This window comes from Trachypithecus francoisi, unplaced genomic scaffold (assembly GCF_009764315.1).
Source record: "Trachypithecus francoisi isolate TF-2019V2 unplaced genomic scaffold, Tfra_2.0 Lachesis_group0, whole genome shotgun sequence".
Classification (NCBI taxonomy): Eukaryota; Metazoa; Chordata; class Mammalia; order Primates; family Cercopithecidae; genus Trachypithecus; species Trachypithecus francoisi.
The window spans coordinates 181,638,523-181,655,321 of NW_022681453.1; the positions used below are offsets into that span (position 1 = coordinate 181,638,523).

At 45.5% G+C, this 16,799-nt stretch overlaps 1 protein-coding gene across 1 annotated transcript in view; it reads left to right on the forward strand.

Annotated features, from left to right (window-relative positions):
* Positions 1 to 16,156, forward strand: part of TRIM71 (tripartite motif containing 71) — an 81,233-nt gene extending 65,077 nt beyond the window's left edge. Inside the window, exons 3-4 of the mRNA XM_033212908.1 lie at positions 3,757 to 3,891; positions 8,719 to 16,156. Of these exons, the coding sequence (XP_033068799.1) occupies positions 3,757 to 3,891; positions 8,719 to 10,170 (1,587 nt within the window). The 3' untranslated portion in view covers positions 10,171 to 16,156. The remainder of the gene's footprint in view (positions 1 to 3,756; positions 3,892 to 8,718) is intronic.
* The last annotated feature ends 643 nt before the right edge of the window (positions 16,157 to 16,799 follow it).

The following is a 16,799-nucleotide window of genomic DNA, read 5'->3' on the forward strand; positions in this document are numbered from 1 at the left end:
AGCTCAGCCTCCCGAGTGGATGGGACTATAGACAAGCACCACCATGCCTGGCTAATTTATTTATTTATTTTTTTGTAGAGACTAATGGAAGGAAAAAAAAAACTCGGCGCAGCAGAGCAGGGGTCGGGGCCCCCAGCCCCCCACTGCTGCTCAGGCTGATCTCAAACTCCTGGGCGTAAGCTATCCTCCTGCCTCTGCCTCCCAAAGTGCTGGGATTACAGGTGTGAGCCACTGTACCCGGCCCCAATTCTTAATAGCACTTTTTTTCACTCCGACAGCAGAAGTTGGTTTCAATTTCAGATCTTGCCACTACCAGAATTAGCTGGACATAACCTCGCCACCTTATTCTGTGTTCTTGTAACCACAGCTTTCTTTCCTTTGTTCTTTCAAAGCAGAAGACGCTGCTTCTGCAGGTACTGTCTGCCTCCGTGTACTCTTTGCCCCATCAGTTCTCCCATACCTGTTTAACCATTTCCCTACGCTAAATTCTGTGTAAATGTCTAGGGAGCTCTCTTGCTGTCTCTCGCTTTCTCTCTTTTTCCCTGGATGAATCCTGACAGCCTGAGATACTACAAATGTATCAGTGCTGTTATGATACCTGCTTATGTGCGTGCTCATTTGATTGGCCATTCTAATTTTTTAACTTATAGGTAATGTGGATGTAATATCTGTCTGCTTCACTTTATTGGCTTCTGTATTAGTTTATCAGGTCTGTTGTAACAATTTACCATAAACTGGATTACTTAAAAACAGCAGGCCGGAAGTCCAAGATCAAGGTGTCAGGACCATGCTCCCTCTGAAGGCCCTCAGGAAGACTCATTGCTTTCCTCATCCGGGCTTTTGGCAGTTGCCAGCATCCTTGGCTTGTACCTGCATCAGTTTCCATTTCTGCTTTGGTCTTCACATGGCTTTGTTCTCTGTGTATCTGTGTCTGCACATGACCCTTTCTGGACATCAGTTTTGGGATTTAAGATTCAACTTAATCTACTATAACCAGGATCTTAGCTAATTATATCTACAAAGACCCTATTTCCACACAAGGTCACATCCTGGCCCCCATTTAGTTTAGCCCAAAGTTTGGAGGGACAATATTTAACCCAGCGCAGCTACCTAGTGCTTTGGTAAACATGATTATGGCTAGAGATGTGCAAATATAAAATTTATAGATCGTTCTGCTAATTGTTCTGCTAAATCCCAGGTGCCTTAAGTATCATGGGGCTTTGTACTTAGCTCCTCCTCTGATTGATATGTAATGGTACTTGAGACAGGATTGTAAAGATGGAGCAGGAGGGTTATAGAAATATGCTGTTCCCTTCCAGCTTCAGAAGGGAAGTGGCATCAGAACTGGGTTTGGAAATTTAGGGTGAAACGTTCCAGCCTGTGAGCCCTCTGGATCTACCTAGTTCCCCTGTGAATCAGTTCAGTGGATCCTTAGGACACACAGGATCCTCTTAGGCAGGGAATGCAGTGTGGCCGCTAACCACTGGAGTCATGGGTGGTATACTTTTTGTTTTTGTTTTGTTTTGTTTTGTTTTGTTTTTTTTTTTTAAATAGAGACCAGGTTTCACCATGTTGGCCAGGCTGGTCTCAAACTCCTGAGCTCAAGTGATTTGCCTGCCTCGGCCTCCCAAAGTGCTGGGATTTCAGGCGTCAGCCACTGTGCCCAGCCACCATGGGTGTTTTTGGGGCTGCACCTTTGAGCGTGTCTTGTATGCCATGAATGTGTCAGCTCTCATCCAGACTGAGTCAAACTGTTGGGCAGGAAGAATACTCATAAAAATAAGGTAGATTGTGTATTGTATGATGATGCCATCTATATGAAATACCCAGAACAGGCCAGGCACAGTGGCTCGTGCCTGTAATGCCAGCACATTGGGAGGCCTAGGTGGGCAGATCACTGGAGCCCACGAGTTCGAGACCAGCCTAGGCAACATGACAAGATTCCCCCATCTCTATTAAAAAAGAAAAGAAGGAAGGGGCGGCGGGGGGAGGAAGGGAGAAATGCCCAGAACAGACAGATATGTAGAGACACAGTAGATTAGTGATCGCCATGGGGGAGAAGGAGGAAAGTGGAAATGACTCCTTAATGGTTATGGCCTTTGCTTTTTGGGTGGTGAAAATGTTCTGAAGCTAGGTAGTGGTGATGATTATACAACACTGCACATATTAAATGTGACTAATGGTAAATCTTATGATAGGAGCTAAGTGGCCTGACGAGACACAATGGCTGAACTTTTGTCCCAGGTGTTTATCAGATGAGAATTAATAACAGTGTTTTACTCTGTGCCATGTGCTGAGCTCAGCTCAACCCATGCATTGCTCTGCATTTCCCTCACATCTACCCTTTACCAAGGTTGGAGAGGACCAGGAGCTTGTCCTAGGCCTTGCAACTAGTAGGAGGCCCTAAACTAACCCAGGATGGGAACCTGGGTTCCCTGACTCCAGGGATGACTGACTAGCCTGGTTTGCCCAGGACTGTCCTAGTTTTAGCACTGAAAGTTCCACATCCTAGAAACCCCTCAGTCCAGAGCAAATTGGGTGATTGATCACTCTGATTCCTAAGCCCATACCAGGCTCCAAACCCTTTGTGCTTCCCTGACACCCTCCTGATTGGATCACCTGCCCTGAAACCTGTTGCACCAAGAGCAATCACTTTGGAATCCCTGATTTAATACCTCGGTATCTCAAAGAAATCCTTGTGGCTTTTCAAGACACAGCATGTAATATTAATGAAAACACCATGCCTTCTGTCTGGATTAATTTTTTATGAACAATAATACGTCTGATTAAACTGGCTGATTTACTAGGACTGGTACAGGGTGATGTGTGTGGTGACGTGTAGATGATCTCTGACCACGGGGCACAGCTTCTTAGGTAGATCGGGGGATATTCCCAGTGTGCACTTGGCATTCATTCTGGCTGGGATTAGCTGTGTTGCCAGTCCCTTGACAAAAACAGAATGGATTACTCACTAGCCCATCGCACACCCTCACGTGAGGGATGGGCCTGGCCTATGGGGTTTTGCCCAGGCAGAAAGTGAGGCAAGGAAGTCTGGGGAAGCCACGTATGTGGCTGGAGTTGCACATTTTACATCTGATCCTCATTCCCCGTTTTCGGCTGTCACCCAGCTACACTGGTTTCACTGTGTTAGAGTATCTCTTAATAGTTCTGACATTCACTGTGTAGGTGCCATTTCTCATGCAAAGAAATCCAGCTCTTGCCAGCAACTCCTTTAGTTACATGTCAAAGAGATGCCAGTCTCGGCCGGGCGCGGTGGCTCAAGCCTGTAATCCCAGCACTTTGGGAGGCCGAGACGGGCGGATCACGAGGTCAGGAGATCGAGACCATCCTGGCTAACACGGTGAAACCCCGTCTCTACTAAAAATACAAAAAAAAAAAAAAAAAAAAAAACTAGCCAGGCGAGGTGGCGGGCGCCTGTAGTCCCAGCTACTTGGGAGGCTGAGGCAGGAGAATGGCGTAAACCTGGGAGGCGGAGCTTGCAGTGAGCTGAGATCCGGCCACTGCACTCCAGTCCGGGCGACAAATCGAGACTCCGCCTCAAAAAAAAAAAAAAAAAAAAAAAGAGATGCCAGTCTCTCCCTAAGTGCCTGTTTTCCTTCCAAGGGGGTGAATCCAGTGGTCTGGGAACCCAGGGTGTCAGCTTTTCAAGTCTGACAGAGCAGATTCAAATGTTTTGTACAAGGAATGACAGTCCTTCTAATGCCTTGAAGTTGTTTTTCCTTTTTGGTTTTGCAGCTAAGCATCGAGCAGGCCCAGACGGTGGCGGAACAGGTGGAGATGAAGGCGAAGGTTGTGCAGTCAGAGGTCAAAGCGGTGACTGCGAGGCATAAGAAAGCCCTGGAGGAGCGCGAGTGCGAGCTGCTGTGGAAGGTAACGGAGCACTCCCCGACCCACGCTGTGCCCACTCGGCTTCCATGAACCCCAGCAGCGCTCTACAGGACTCTTTTCAGATCCGGGAGCCAAGCTCTTAAGTGTAAAACATTTGATAATTTTCCAGAAAGTCTGTTGGCAGAAAGATGCAGGGGGTCCCTGGAACATTGTGGGTGCTGTTTGCGGTAAAACAACAAGAAGGCTTTTCAGAAGTACATGGGTAACCAAGACTGGAAGCGGTGAAGCGGTCTCCGTTTTTGTATTGCATTCACTCCAAGGGAGGCTAAAGAAGGGAGCGTAGTCAAAACTGTTGTTAAGAAAGGCAGGCTGGTAGGAAACATCCCTATTTTCGGTGACCTGGCTGGTTGCACTTCCTGACCTTGTGGAGAACCAGTTTTCCTCTTCGGAGGCAGTGAATGTGTCTCCTTTCTTCCTGTTGGAGCAGGAAGGAGTGCCGAGCACACTAGTGTGCTGTTTAGATAAAAATCAGCTGGAAGGACTACTCGCCCCACCCAGGCCAGCATTCCAACTGTTCCTTTTCTGATTTTATGTCCCCACTCAGAAAGGAGGAGAGTTATGTCTATGAAAGGACCGGTACTCCATGCCAGTTCTTCAACTATAATTACATCCTCCGAACACATGAAAAAGACTAGAGCTGACTTACAAGGGTATCCTTGTGGAGCGTGCCTGTTTCCATCTCCAAACAATATGATGATGGTGGGGATGGGCCTCAGTTTCTGCAAGTGACCTTTGCTAACTACTGTGCCCTGCATGTTCTGCAAGGCATCCCTGGATTTTGCATTGCATTTTCCATTTAGTTAACTTCACAACTGAATGCTTTCTGCCTCTTCTGACCTCTTAAGGAATATGGCTCAATTGCTTTCTGACAAGAAGAGACTTTGGAGGTGTTAGTCCAGGGTTTTTAATTCAGCACATTTTTTGAGCACCTTTGTGGGCATGACATCGTTTTCAGACACTCAGATGTCCCCATGGGTCTGCCAGTGTTATGCCACCCACGAATGTTAATTATAACTGAGGGGCCCACTTCTTGCAACCTGAGAGCTTTGTAGTGAACTCTGCCACAAACTCGCTCTTCTGGATTTCCTGATGAAAAAGGCCTTTGTGTGTGGGGGTTTCTGCAGCTTTCACCTTAGTTACCCTCCCTCCTGTGAGGCTGACCACTGTCCTCTCTAAAGGCAGTTCTGTTTCAGAAGAAGTAGCAAGTTTTTACTCTTGGGAGAAGCCTGTTGAAAGAAAAGTCAGTCAGTCCCTTCTTCATTGTAGTAAGCAGTTAGTGCATTCCCAAAAATTCATCCTCAGAGCATTCCAAAAGAAGCCTCCTTAGTTTGGACACTTTCGCTATAGAACCTTGCTCCGAATCCTGTGGGGGTCCCTCTCTGACTAATTACTGATTGCCTTGCCTGTCTGTGTCTGGGCATCTCTTTGTGACAAGTTTTGTTTTCCTGCGTCTCTGGTTACTTCACTTTAAGATATATAAGTGCAAGGATTAAGACAACCCTGTTGTAAATATCCAGTTGCCTCTCTTCCTTCGTTCTTGGGCCTTATGTATTTCCAGTGGACTTGGCTACCTCATGGGGTTAGCTGCATATATAGTTCATGGGTAAGAACCAAAGGTGGAGGTTTGGCTCAATGGGCAAAGCTTCTTTAATCTGTCCCCACGTGGGCCTCTCCGTACACGTGTAACCTGGTTCACTGAACAGATGAAAAAGCAGGAATGAGTCGAAATCATATAATCACCCCTCCCACTCTAAAGGGAAAGTCAGGTTGAAATCCAGCTCTTTCAACAGTGGACGCTTATTCTGAAATAGCCTTCTATGGCTTTCAGATCTGTAGAACAACTCAAGTCATGATCCTCTGTGAAAACTGTTTGGATAAGTTCATTCCCTTCACTGGGGAAAATTGCTTAGAATTAGAGAACTTTTAAAGAATAGAGAAACTGATGTTTCACTGGCAAAACAAAATCCCATATTTCTAAATAGCATGGTTTGAGAACCTCAAGCAGGAATTACTTCAGCAAGTTAAGCCTGGCTAATTTTCGTATTTTTGGTGGAGACGGGGTTTCAGCATGTTGACCAGGATGGTCTCAGTCTCCTGACTTCAAGTGATCCGCCTGCCTTGGCCTCTCAAAGTGCTGGGATTACAGGCATGAGCCACCGCACCCATACACTATGTGTGTGTGTGTTCTGTAAGAGGCTTCAGGCTTCTTGCGGGGTAAGACTAGCTGTGAAGTCCTGCCTGGTTTTGCCTCTGGTAGCCTCTCTGTCACTCTCTCCACTTTCACAGCTACTTCTGTTGGGTAAACCACCACCAACCCACAGCTGGGTGATCTCTGGTCTCTGTTCCCTCATTTGTTCCCCTTTAATAAACATTTCTGAAACTAATCCTTTTGTGTTTTTTGTTGTTGTTGTTGTTGTTGTTGTTGTTTTGAGATGGAATTTCGCTCTTGTTGCCCAGGCTGGAGTATAATGGCATGATATCAGCTCACTGCAAGCTTCGTCTCCTGGGTTCAAGCGATTCTCCTGCCTCAGCCTCTCAAGTAGCTGGGATTACAGGCACCACCACGCCCAGCTTATTTTGTATTTTTAGTAGAGACAGGGTCTCACGATGTTGGCCAGGCTGGTTTTGAACTCCTGACCTCAGGTGATCCAACCACCTTGGCCTCCCAAAGTGCTGGCATTACAAGCATGAGCCACGGTGCCCGGCCCCAAACTAATTCTGTAAGAATATGAATCTGTCGTGTCATTCCCCTACTGAAAGCTGTGGTTTTGAAATGCTGAGCCTGTGCCCACAGCAGGACCTTTGTGCTGGCTGTTTCCTTTGCTGAGATAGCTCTCCCTTTGGCCTTTTGTCTGTCTCAGCCTTTAGGTCTGAACTTGTGAAAGGCACTGTCCCTCAGCACTCTGTCTGTATCGGGCCCCTAGACACTGTCTTCCACATCCTTTTTCTTTCTTTCTTTTTTTTTTTTTTTGAGACGGAGTCTCGCTCTGCTGCCCAGGCTGGAGTGCAGTGGCCGGATCTCAGCTCACTGCAAGCTCCGCCTCCTGGGTTTACACCATTCTCCTGCCTCAGCCTTCCAAGTAGCTGGGACTACAGGCGCCCGCCACCTCGCCCAGCTAGTTTTTCGTATTTTTTAGTAGAGACGGGGTTTCACTGTGTTAGCCAGGATGGTCTCGATCTCCTGACCTCGTGATCCGCCCGTCTCGGCCTCCCAAAGTGCTGGGATTACAGGCTTGAGCCACCGTGCCTGGCCTTTTTTTTTTTTTTTTTTTTTGAGACGGAGTCCAGCTCTGTCTCCCTGGCTGGAGTGCAGTGACACTGCAAGCTCCGCCTCCCGGGTTCCCGCCATTCTCCTGCCTCAGCCTCCCAAGTACCTGGGAGTACAGGCACACGCCGCCACACCCGGCTAATTTTTTGTATTTTTAGTAGAGACGGGATTTCACCATGTTAGCCAGGATGGTCTCGAACTCCTGACCTCATGATCCACGTGCCTCGGCTTCCCAAAGTGCTGGGATTACAGACGTGAGCCACTGCGCCCAGCCCCCTTTTCCACTTAACGGCTATCACTATCGGACATGATCCTTATTTCTCTGTTTGCTTTCGAATACTCCTTTTCTAAACTACAACTCTGTGCAAGCAAGGACCATATTTTATGTTTTCTGTGGATTACGGCAGTACCTCCAATGCCTAGCAAAGTGTAGGTGCTCAGTAAACTCCTTTGTCAGATGGCTGTTTTTGGTTTTGGTGGTGGGATCTTGCTGTATTGCCCAGGCTGGAGTGCAGTAGTTATTTACAATTACAGTCATGGCACACTACAGATTCAGCCTCCTAGGTTCAAGTGATTCTTCCACCTCAGCTTCCCAAGTAGCTGGGACTACAGGTGCACGCCACTGTGCCCAGCTCTGGATGGCTGTTTTTAACTTTTATTTTTCTTTAATTTCTAGGTTACAGAAAAGTTGCAGTAATTATAGTAACTCCATATATTCCTTATCCAGATTTACTGATTATGTATGTTTTGTTCCAATTATTATTATTATTACTGTTTCTTGAGATGGAGTCTCGCCCTGTTGCCCAGGTTGGAGTGCAATGGCGTGATCTCTGCTCACTGCAACTTCCGCCTCCCAGGTTCAAGGGATTCTCCCCACATCAGCCTCCCAAGTAGCTGGGATTACAGGTGCCCGTCACCACAATTAGCTAACTTCTGTTATTTTTAGTAGAGACAGGGTTTTGCCATGTTGGCCAGGCTGGTCTCGAACTCCTGACCTCAGATGACCTGCCTGCTTCGTCCTCCCAAAGTGCTGGGATTACAGGCATGAGGCGTGCATGTGCATGTGCGTCTTGTGTGTGTGTGTGTATGTATATGTATATATGTTTGTGATCTGAGAGTGAGTTGGCATATTGAAATTTCACATAGCACTTTTACCCCTAATCACATTGCAATTATAGAAATCAGGAAATTTGATTTTGATACAGTACTAACATCTATTCTTCAGTCCATAATCAAGGTTCCACAATTGTCCCAACAGCGCTCTATTCCCCCCAGCCCCAGCCATTCCCGCTAGTGCAGGGTCACTGATTGCATAGTTGTCCTGTTTCTAGTAATTATCTTCTGTAACCCAGAACAGTTCAGGGTTTTTTTTGGTCCATTTTGCTTTTGCTGCCTTTGAAGAGAGCCCGGTGTCTTCTGTAGACCACCCCCCAATATGTGTTTGTCTGATGCTTCCTTGTGATTAGTTGTGGCTTATGTGGTATTTTCTGTGCTTGGCTCTAAGCCTCTGTGTCTTTCTCCACTCTTGCTTTTCCCTCCAGGTAGAAAAGATCCGCCAGGTGAAAGCCAAGTCTCTGTACCTGCAGGTGGAGAAGCTGCGGCAAAACCTCAACAAGCTTGAGAGCACCATCAGTGCCGTGCAGCAGGTCCTGGAGGAGGGTAGAGCACTAGACATCCTGCTGGCCCGAGACCGGATGCTGGCCCAGGTGCAGGAGCTGAAGACCGTGCGGAGCCTCCTGCAGCCCCAGGAAGATGACCGAGTCATGTTCACACCCCCTGATCAGGCACTGTACCTTGCCATCAAGTCCTTTGGCTTTGTTAGCAGTGGGGCCTTTGCACCACTCACTAAGGCCACGGGCGACGGCCTCAAGCGCGCCCTCCAGGGTAAGGTGGCCTCCTTCACAGTCATTGGTTATGACCACGATGGTGAGCCCCGTCTCTCAGGAGGTGACCTGATGTCAGCTGTGGTCCTGGGCCCTGATGGTAACCTGTTTGGTGCAGAGGTGAGCGATCAGCAGAATGGGACATACGTGGTGAGTTACCGGCCCCAGCTGGAGGGTGAGCACCTGGTATCTGTGACACTGTGCAACCAGCACATTGAGAACAGTCCTTTCAAGGTGGTGGTCAAGTCAGGCCGCAGCTACGTGGGCATTGGGCTCCCGGGCCTGAGCTTCGGCAGTGAGGGTGACAGCGATGGCAAGCTCTGCCGCCCTTGGGGCGTGAGTGTAGACAAGGAGGGCTACATCATCGTGGCCGACCGCAGCAACAACCGCATCCAGGTATTCAAGCCCTGTGGCGCCTTCCATCACAAATTCGGCACCCTGGGCTCCCGGCCTGGGCAGTTCGACCGACCAGCCGGGGTGGCCTGTGACGCCTCACGCAGGATCGTGGTGGCTGACAAGGACAATCATCGCATCCAGATCTTCACCTTTGAGGGCCAGTTCCTCCTCAAGTTTGGTGAGAAAGGAACCAAGAATGGGCAGTTCAACTACCCTTGGGATGTGGCGGTGAATTCTGAGGGCAAGATCCTGGTCTCAGACACGAGGAACCACCGGATCCAGCTGTTTGGGCCTGATGGTGTCTTCCTAAATAAGTATGGCTTCGAGGGGGCTCTCTGGAAGCACTTTGACTCCCCGCGGGGTGTGGCCTTCAACCATGAGGGCCACTTGGTGGTCACCGACTTCAACAACCACCGGCTCCTGGTTATTCACCCTGACTGCCAGTCGGCACGCTTTCTGGGCTCGGAGGGCACGGGCAATGGGCAGTTCTTGCGCCCACAAGGCGTAGCCGTGGACCAGGAAGGGCGCATCATTGTGGCAGATTCCAGGAACCATCGGGTGCAGATGTTTGAATCCAACGGCAGCTTCCTGTGCAAGTTTGGCGCTCAAGGCAGCGGCTTTGGGCAGATGGACCGCCCTTCTGGCATCGCCATCACCCCCGACGGAATGATCGTGGTGGTGGACTTTGGCAACAATCGAATCCTAGTCTTCTAATTGCATTTCCTAGGTTTCTGTGTTTGGGGGGGTGTGTGCGTCTCTCTCTCTCTCTCTTTCCCTCTCGCTCTCTCTTTTTGAATTTCAAAGAAGAAACAGTCTCAGGGAAATTTCTTTTTTCTTTTTTTTTAAAAGAGAACAAGAAAAGTACAACATTGCTTAAGTCCTACCTCATCTTTATTTTTTTACAGATGAATGTACTTATCTTTTCTGCAGGGATTGAGCCTGTGAAGTGATAATTTCTATCTACCTCATAAATCTTTACATTTCCTTCTGCAACAGGCCCTCTTCCCCTCCTCAGTGGAGTTTGCATTTCCCTCTTCCCCTGCGTGGGGCATGATATGCACAAGCCTGGCATCTGTATGGCTGGGAGGGCACTGGATGTGTGTGGTGGGGTGTATTCTGTAGATTGAGCCAAGGAAACACAAGAAAAACTACTAAGTAAAAAACAAAAAACTATAAAACATGGAAAAAATAGGATTTGAAATGCATAATTATAGAGTTTCTGTGTTCTTGAGAATACTGTGTTTATATGAGGTTAGATTATGTTGTGTCGTCTTGATCTTTTTGGAAAATCTTCTCTTTTTTTAAATGCTGCAACAGAGAAATTTCCTCTGTTCTCCGTTCATACCTCAGTGTGTTTAACATCCTCTTCTGCATCCTTTCTTCATCTTAGACGTTGTGGCTGTGGCTTGCTAGCCAAGAAAAGCAGACCCTTCATGTTCTAGGGTATATAATCTTTGTTTCTTTTAAGGGAGGGTGCGTGTGTTTGTTTCAAAGCCATCTTGCACCCAAGTAGCTGAAAATGACACACTGCCTCCCAAAGAACCTCTCCTTTTCACACTTTGGTTTCTTAAAAAAATATATAGATGGTAGCTCAGGATTTTTGATGAAGTGTATTCTCAAAAGTTAAGCTTTCTTATTTTGCTGTTAGGTTATAAAGGGTTAAATGGAAGAAAGAAGGAAATTAACCTCATTCTCAGAGAGAGGGTTTTCAGGCATGGGCTGATGTGGACATGAATGTGGGTGGACATGTGTGTGCTGAGCCAGTCAGGGAGCACATTAAAGAACAAGGCACCCCCAAACTATAGGAACTCCACAGAAAGGGCAGGGTGCGTCCTGACCCGAGAGCGCGTGTTGTTCTCTAGTCCTTGGAGCTTCTTTTCCTAAGAAGAGTAGGCAAAGGAAAGAACTTTCATTTTACAAGCACAATTTTCTTCCTGCTTTGAAAGTTCAGGGAAATAGAATGTTTGAAAGTCAAAATAATACCAACAGCCCAGTCCCGCACCCTCTGCTTGGGTCACTTTTTATAGGATTGTTTGCACCCAGGCCGTGCTTTAGGACCTCGTGGTTAACATGAATCCCTTTGAATATAAAGGATCTAGAAACCAAATTGTCCAAACCTGAAATGGAGGATGTAATGTCTTTTCTTAAACCTGTAACTCGGTACCAAAGAATGAAAATTTACGCCTCCCACTGCAGAACTGTGGGGTAGAATCTGTGTCACTTTACAGGACTGGTTGGTTGTAAGCTGGACTTCGGTACAAAACTTGTGCTTCTGGTCATTGTCTGTCTCTCAAGTGCAAAGCAGATGTAGCTGATACCCTGCTTGTCAGAATCCAGTGGGTTCCTGCATTGCCCCAAATACTGAAATAAGAACCACATTCTGGAGGAGCCCTCCTCAGGGAAAAGAGGGACTCGCAAACAAACGTCAGGGACTTACAAGGGAGACCTCTTGTTTAAAAATACTTAGGGATCAACTTCTGTTCTCTATTTAAGAGAAATTTCTATTGCAAAATGGATATAGTTTTAAATGAACAAAACAGATTAACAAATGGAGCAATTTGTTTCTGTTATCCCAATAGAAAATGAAATAATGGGGACAATGTGACAAGTCAATCAAGTTGCTTTTCCCCCGTATACCTCTTTTGGACATTTAATTTACTACTACTACAAGCTACACTGTCTCGTCCCATTGCTTTAATTCTAGGGTTTCTGAGTGACCAAAATGGGAAGGAAAAAAAAAAAACCTCATTTCACAGAGGAGAACTGCATGCAATAAAAGATTCAAAAGTTAGAAAGTAACTTCAAATTGCTGCTGGCTCCCAGATGCTGTTACAGGGTGGGAAGGTGTTAAGAAATCTTGTTTGTTAGAAGCTCCTTTTACTGTAGAATTTAATAGCAAATCCTTCCCCATTGCCTATTCAGTTGCCTTTTGGCCATGAAGCTCTAGGTTCTTTGGTAAAGAGTTAATATAATTAAGCATTTTTGCTGTTTTCTATTTTGGAGTAACTTGGTGCTGATCTTCCCTCTCCACAGCCGTCCAACAAACCACCCTTTAAATACCAAAGACAACTGGTTTTAAATGCTTGAAAAAAAATTTTATTGAGGAGATGGATCTTGATTAAAATCCTTTCATAGTCATTTTCATTCCACTCTTTTTTTTCTAATTTCCCCAGATGTAGGAAAATTTTGGGACCTGAATGAGAAATGTTCTTGGTGCGTAACAGTTACTAGAGCTCCTTATTTGACATTTTACTGTGAATGTGATTCAAAAGCCAAGATTTTCGCTCCATGGCTGAAATGATCAGGTCTTAATTTACAGACTTAAAAATTTGCAGGCTTAGAGCAACTAGAAACTATCCCCTGAAATACGTGTGTAGGTCAGAGATACTACTACCTTTGTCCTCAGTGGTGGTATATCTCCTTACCTTTCTGTATCCAAAATGGTGCATGACTGGTATTTGAGAAACATGGTCACACTTGGAAAGCTTTTGTTTTTAAAACATTGGCCGTTTTTGGCTGCCCACGATTGAGTCCTGACCCATAGGGAGTGGTGCGAAGCACTTTGGAGAGTTCGTTGTATGATGTGAAGTGTTCCAAATCAAAGGAAGGTGATAGAAGCCAACATTTGGCAGTCCCTAGTGTGAAACTGTGAAAAGTACCTGTGTTTAAATACTTAATCTCCTGCCCGTGATGAGGTAATGCCAGGGTAGCCAGGAGTTGGGTCAAAGAAGGGAGTCTTCAGCCTGATGGAAAAAATAAGGTCCTGGGTGTTAGGAGGTAGGAGAATAAAAAGGTTTCTGGGGAGTAAATGTGACAATTAGACAGTAGTCCCCATGGAGGTCTGATCTGGGTAGGTGGCAAGGGTTGGGTGGGATATGAGGTAAGCTCAGTTTCTGTTTGGAGATGCCCATTGGGTTTGGATATATAGGTTTGGGTATTGAGGTGTTAAAAGGAAATCTAACCCATAGGTAAAAACTACTTTTGCTTGACACTTAACATTTCAAAAGTGCTGTTTTTGGTCCCGAGATCTAATGTTGTCTCAGAACGTGTGCCCTGTTGTGGCTGCAAGTGGCACTCAAGTTGACTAGAGCACAGTGACCTGGGCTGTACCCCAAGTGCACTAACTCCTCAATGGCCTTTTAAGTCTAACTTACTTGGGAAAACACGTAACAAAGGGTACCATAAACCGAATCCACATTACATGTTGGGCCAAAAATGTTGCCAGAATTGAGGCACTTTGTGATGGAGTTGCAAGAGAATAGCTTGAGATCGGCTCAGTCGGATTTATTCTAGTTAAGCCAAAGCTTAATTATTTGAGGAGGAAAGTCTTTTAGGCTTGAAGCAGCAAAATACTGTTTATATATATGTTGCCTTCCTCATTGGGAGATTCTAAGATTACTCTGTTCTGGTAGGTGGTGAAAGGTATGCCAAAGTTTTAGGCTTGTTTTTCTGATTTTATTTTATTTTTTAATCCAGTGGTGCCAAAAAGTATTTAGGGTATATTTAAGGTATATTTAAAACATCACTCTGAATGAGTTTCCAACAGTCTGGGGCTGTATAAAAGTCACACTCTTGTACTTGTAGGTGATGGTGTCACAGGGCCAGGCCTCCAGAGGTCTACGGCTTTCTCTGGCTTTCTGTAGGGCCAAGGGCATAGGACACAGCATTCCAGACCACACTGACTGCTTTTGCTGAGTTTCTACCTCACTTGTGGCAAGTCATCTACCTCATGTTAGCATCTGACAGGTCTCAAAAAGAATAGTATTAATCCAGTGGGGAGTGGGTGGGAGTGGGAAGCTACCTCTAAAAGAAATGTTACCATAAATCTACAACTGATTTCTCCCAGGAGAAATGTTCTATTTACCTTGAAAGAGAAATGTAGTCATAAATCCAAGTAGTTCTTCGCAATCTGGCTTTTCCCCCTCCAAAAGAATTATGCATACCGTTACTATTGTTCAGTATTATGAAACTACTGGTTAATCTGGCCTATTGGAGGACTTAACTACAAATAAAGACCTTTAGGTCTCTTTCTCTTCAAGAGAAAAATATTTTATCTGTATTTCAAATGTCTGCAAATAATACCCTTTAGGAGCAATTCTAAAGGTCTAGTTCTTGGAAACATCAAATATTTGAAGGGAATGAGAATCCTCTTGACTTCATGATTGTATTTGTAGCTCTCTGGACCCAGCAGGACGTTCATCACCATGATGTTGCAGCAATCACTGTTTTGACTGAGCAGTGACTGTTGAAGTGTGTATTGCTCTTTTGTTTTGTGTTTTGATTTTTTTCTACCAAAGGTAACATGTTGACGGGTTTTTTTTTTTTTTCCTTGTTTATTAAATACTTGATAAAGTTGAGAAGCACATTACCAGGATATACTGTATTGACCTTCCCACCTCTCTTCTGCCCTAATTTTTGGTTGGTTGGAAGAGAGGAGGGTCCTAAGACCACTGTCATTATCATGAGGGGCTTATAAATGTCATGGTGAAGAAATACCTCGATGTCTATTTTTAAAACTGATCTTACGGGTTAACAAGCCAGCCTGGTGGGATGTTTTCCATCATCATTTAACCAATAATGGTTCTAAAAGTTTTGTGTATCCACATGGTCGTAGACCTCCTTTTAATGATTGTATTAACTTACAAGCTCAGGTAGTATTTTTCTTAAGACTCTATCTCAGAGCACACTGACTGAATGTTGATGTGTGTAGCAAAGTGTTTACTTTCTTTAAATAACCAGCTCTGTAACTCTGTAAGTTCTTTGTGTTTCTAGCCGTCTGTGTAGTTGTCTTTCTTCAGAGGAAGATTTTTCACATTTCTGGGATTTTCTTGCTTTTAGGGTGGTAAGATTCCTTTCTTTTTTTTCCCATTTCTCCTAAAATCGATGCAGGTGAGGGTGGGTGGGTAAGGGGTGTTGTTTTTTAACTAGCATGTTAGTTATACTTGGGTGGGCGGGAGGGTTGTGAAACTGAATCTTGCTTAATACTGTCCATTAGCTCTCATGCCGGGTCAGCAAAATGCTTTAATTTTTAACTGTAGAACATATGACTCAGTTGAGTCTTTTTGTCTTTTTTTTTTTTTTTTTATAAGTAAACACAGAATTGGGGGAATTAGCCTGGGCATGTTGCCTTATGTTAGAATGACTAAGTTAAACCTCTTAATTTGTATTTGTCCAAGGCAGACATGATATAAGGAATATGCACTACCGTAGTAACTCCCCTGGCTGCAGAAACCACACTGCAAGCCTGTCCGGGGTGGGGTGCTGATTGCCGTTTGCCGCTTTGAAATGGGCATTGCCGTGGTAATGTGAATGCCATCAATTCAGTAGATGGGTGGAGAAATGAAGATTTCCCCCCAAATCTTTAGGCAAAAGTGAGTTTTTGGTTGGTTTTGGTTTTTCCCCCCCCCCTCTTGGCTTTCACATTTTAAATCTTAAATGTTACTGTTGCAGGCCGCAGGCATGACAGGCAATGAGCAGGTGAAGAACCAATGGAAAAGTATTCAGAAACTCCTGTGAGCTAACAGGCTTCTGAATGTATCGCTGTGGTCCACAGAGAAGGCTGGAGAAAGTAGCAAGGAGATGCTGTATCAGCTACTACAGCCTTAAAACAAAGTTGGTGTCTCTTTGGACTTTAAAATTGTTCCTATGCAGCTTATTTTATTTTTGTTTAATCAAATAAACAAGAGGGTTTTTCCATGGCTACAGTGTGTCTGTGTGGTCCTTTAATCCATAGTAAATAAGGGTGTATGCACTGTACTGGATGGAAAGGGAGTCTCTGAGGTGGACAGTTCAGGGGCTGCACTGTGACTGCTGGGCCAGATTGGTGCAGTGTATAGAGGAAATGTTAAAGAGCCTAAAAGTTCTGGATTGTCACGAAATTTCAGACCTGGAAGTCCTGTGTGTATCTTCTCCCAGGGAGCTGAGTAGCAGATGTCCCCCTAGAGGCAAGTACTGATTCCCAACTGCCAGCACCCTGTCCCCCTTTTTCTGGAAGGTCTTGGCCTTATCACCTCTGCCTGAGTAGGGGTACCAGAGAGCCCTTTGGGGTCTAAACTGTGGCCCCAGGAGATGTGAGCAACTCGTCCAACTGGCTTCTCCCTGAGTTGGGGGGATACTGTAGATGCTAGGTGGGTAAAGACTGTTCTCATGAGCTTAATGTGTTCAGAATTTATTTGGGGATTTAATTTTTCACTGGACTTCATTTTCCCAACTTTGCTCACCTATTGTCTTTCAGTCATACAGCCTCAGGCTTGACTTTTGAATGCAGTATCTGACAAACTAGAGAAACCAGCACCCTAGGTTCAGCTTTTCTTGATTTTTTTTTTTTTTTTTTTTCCCCTGTC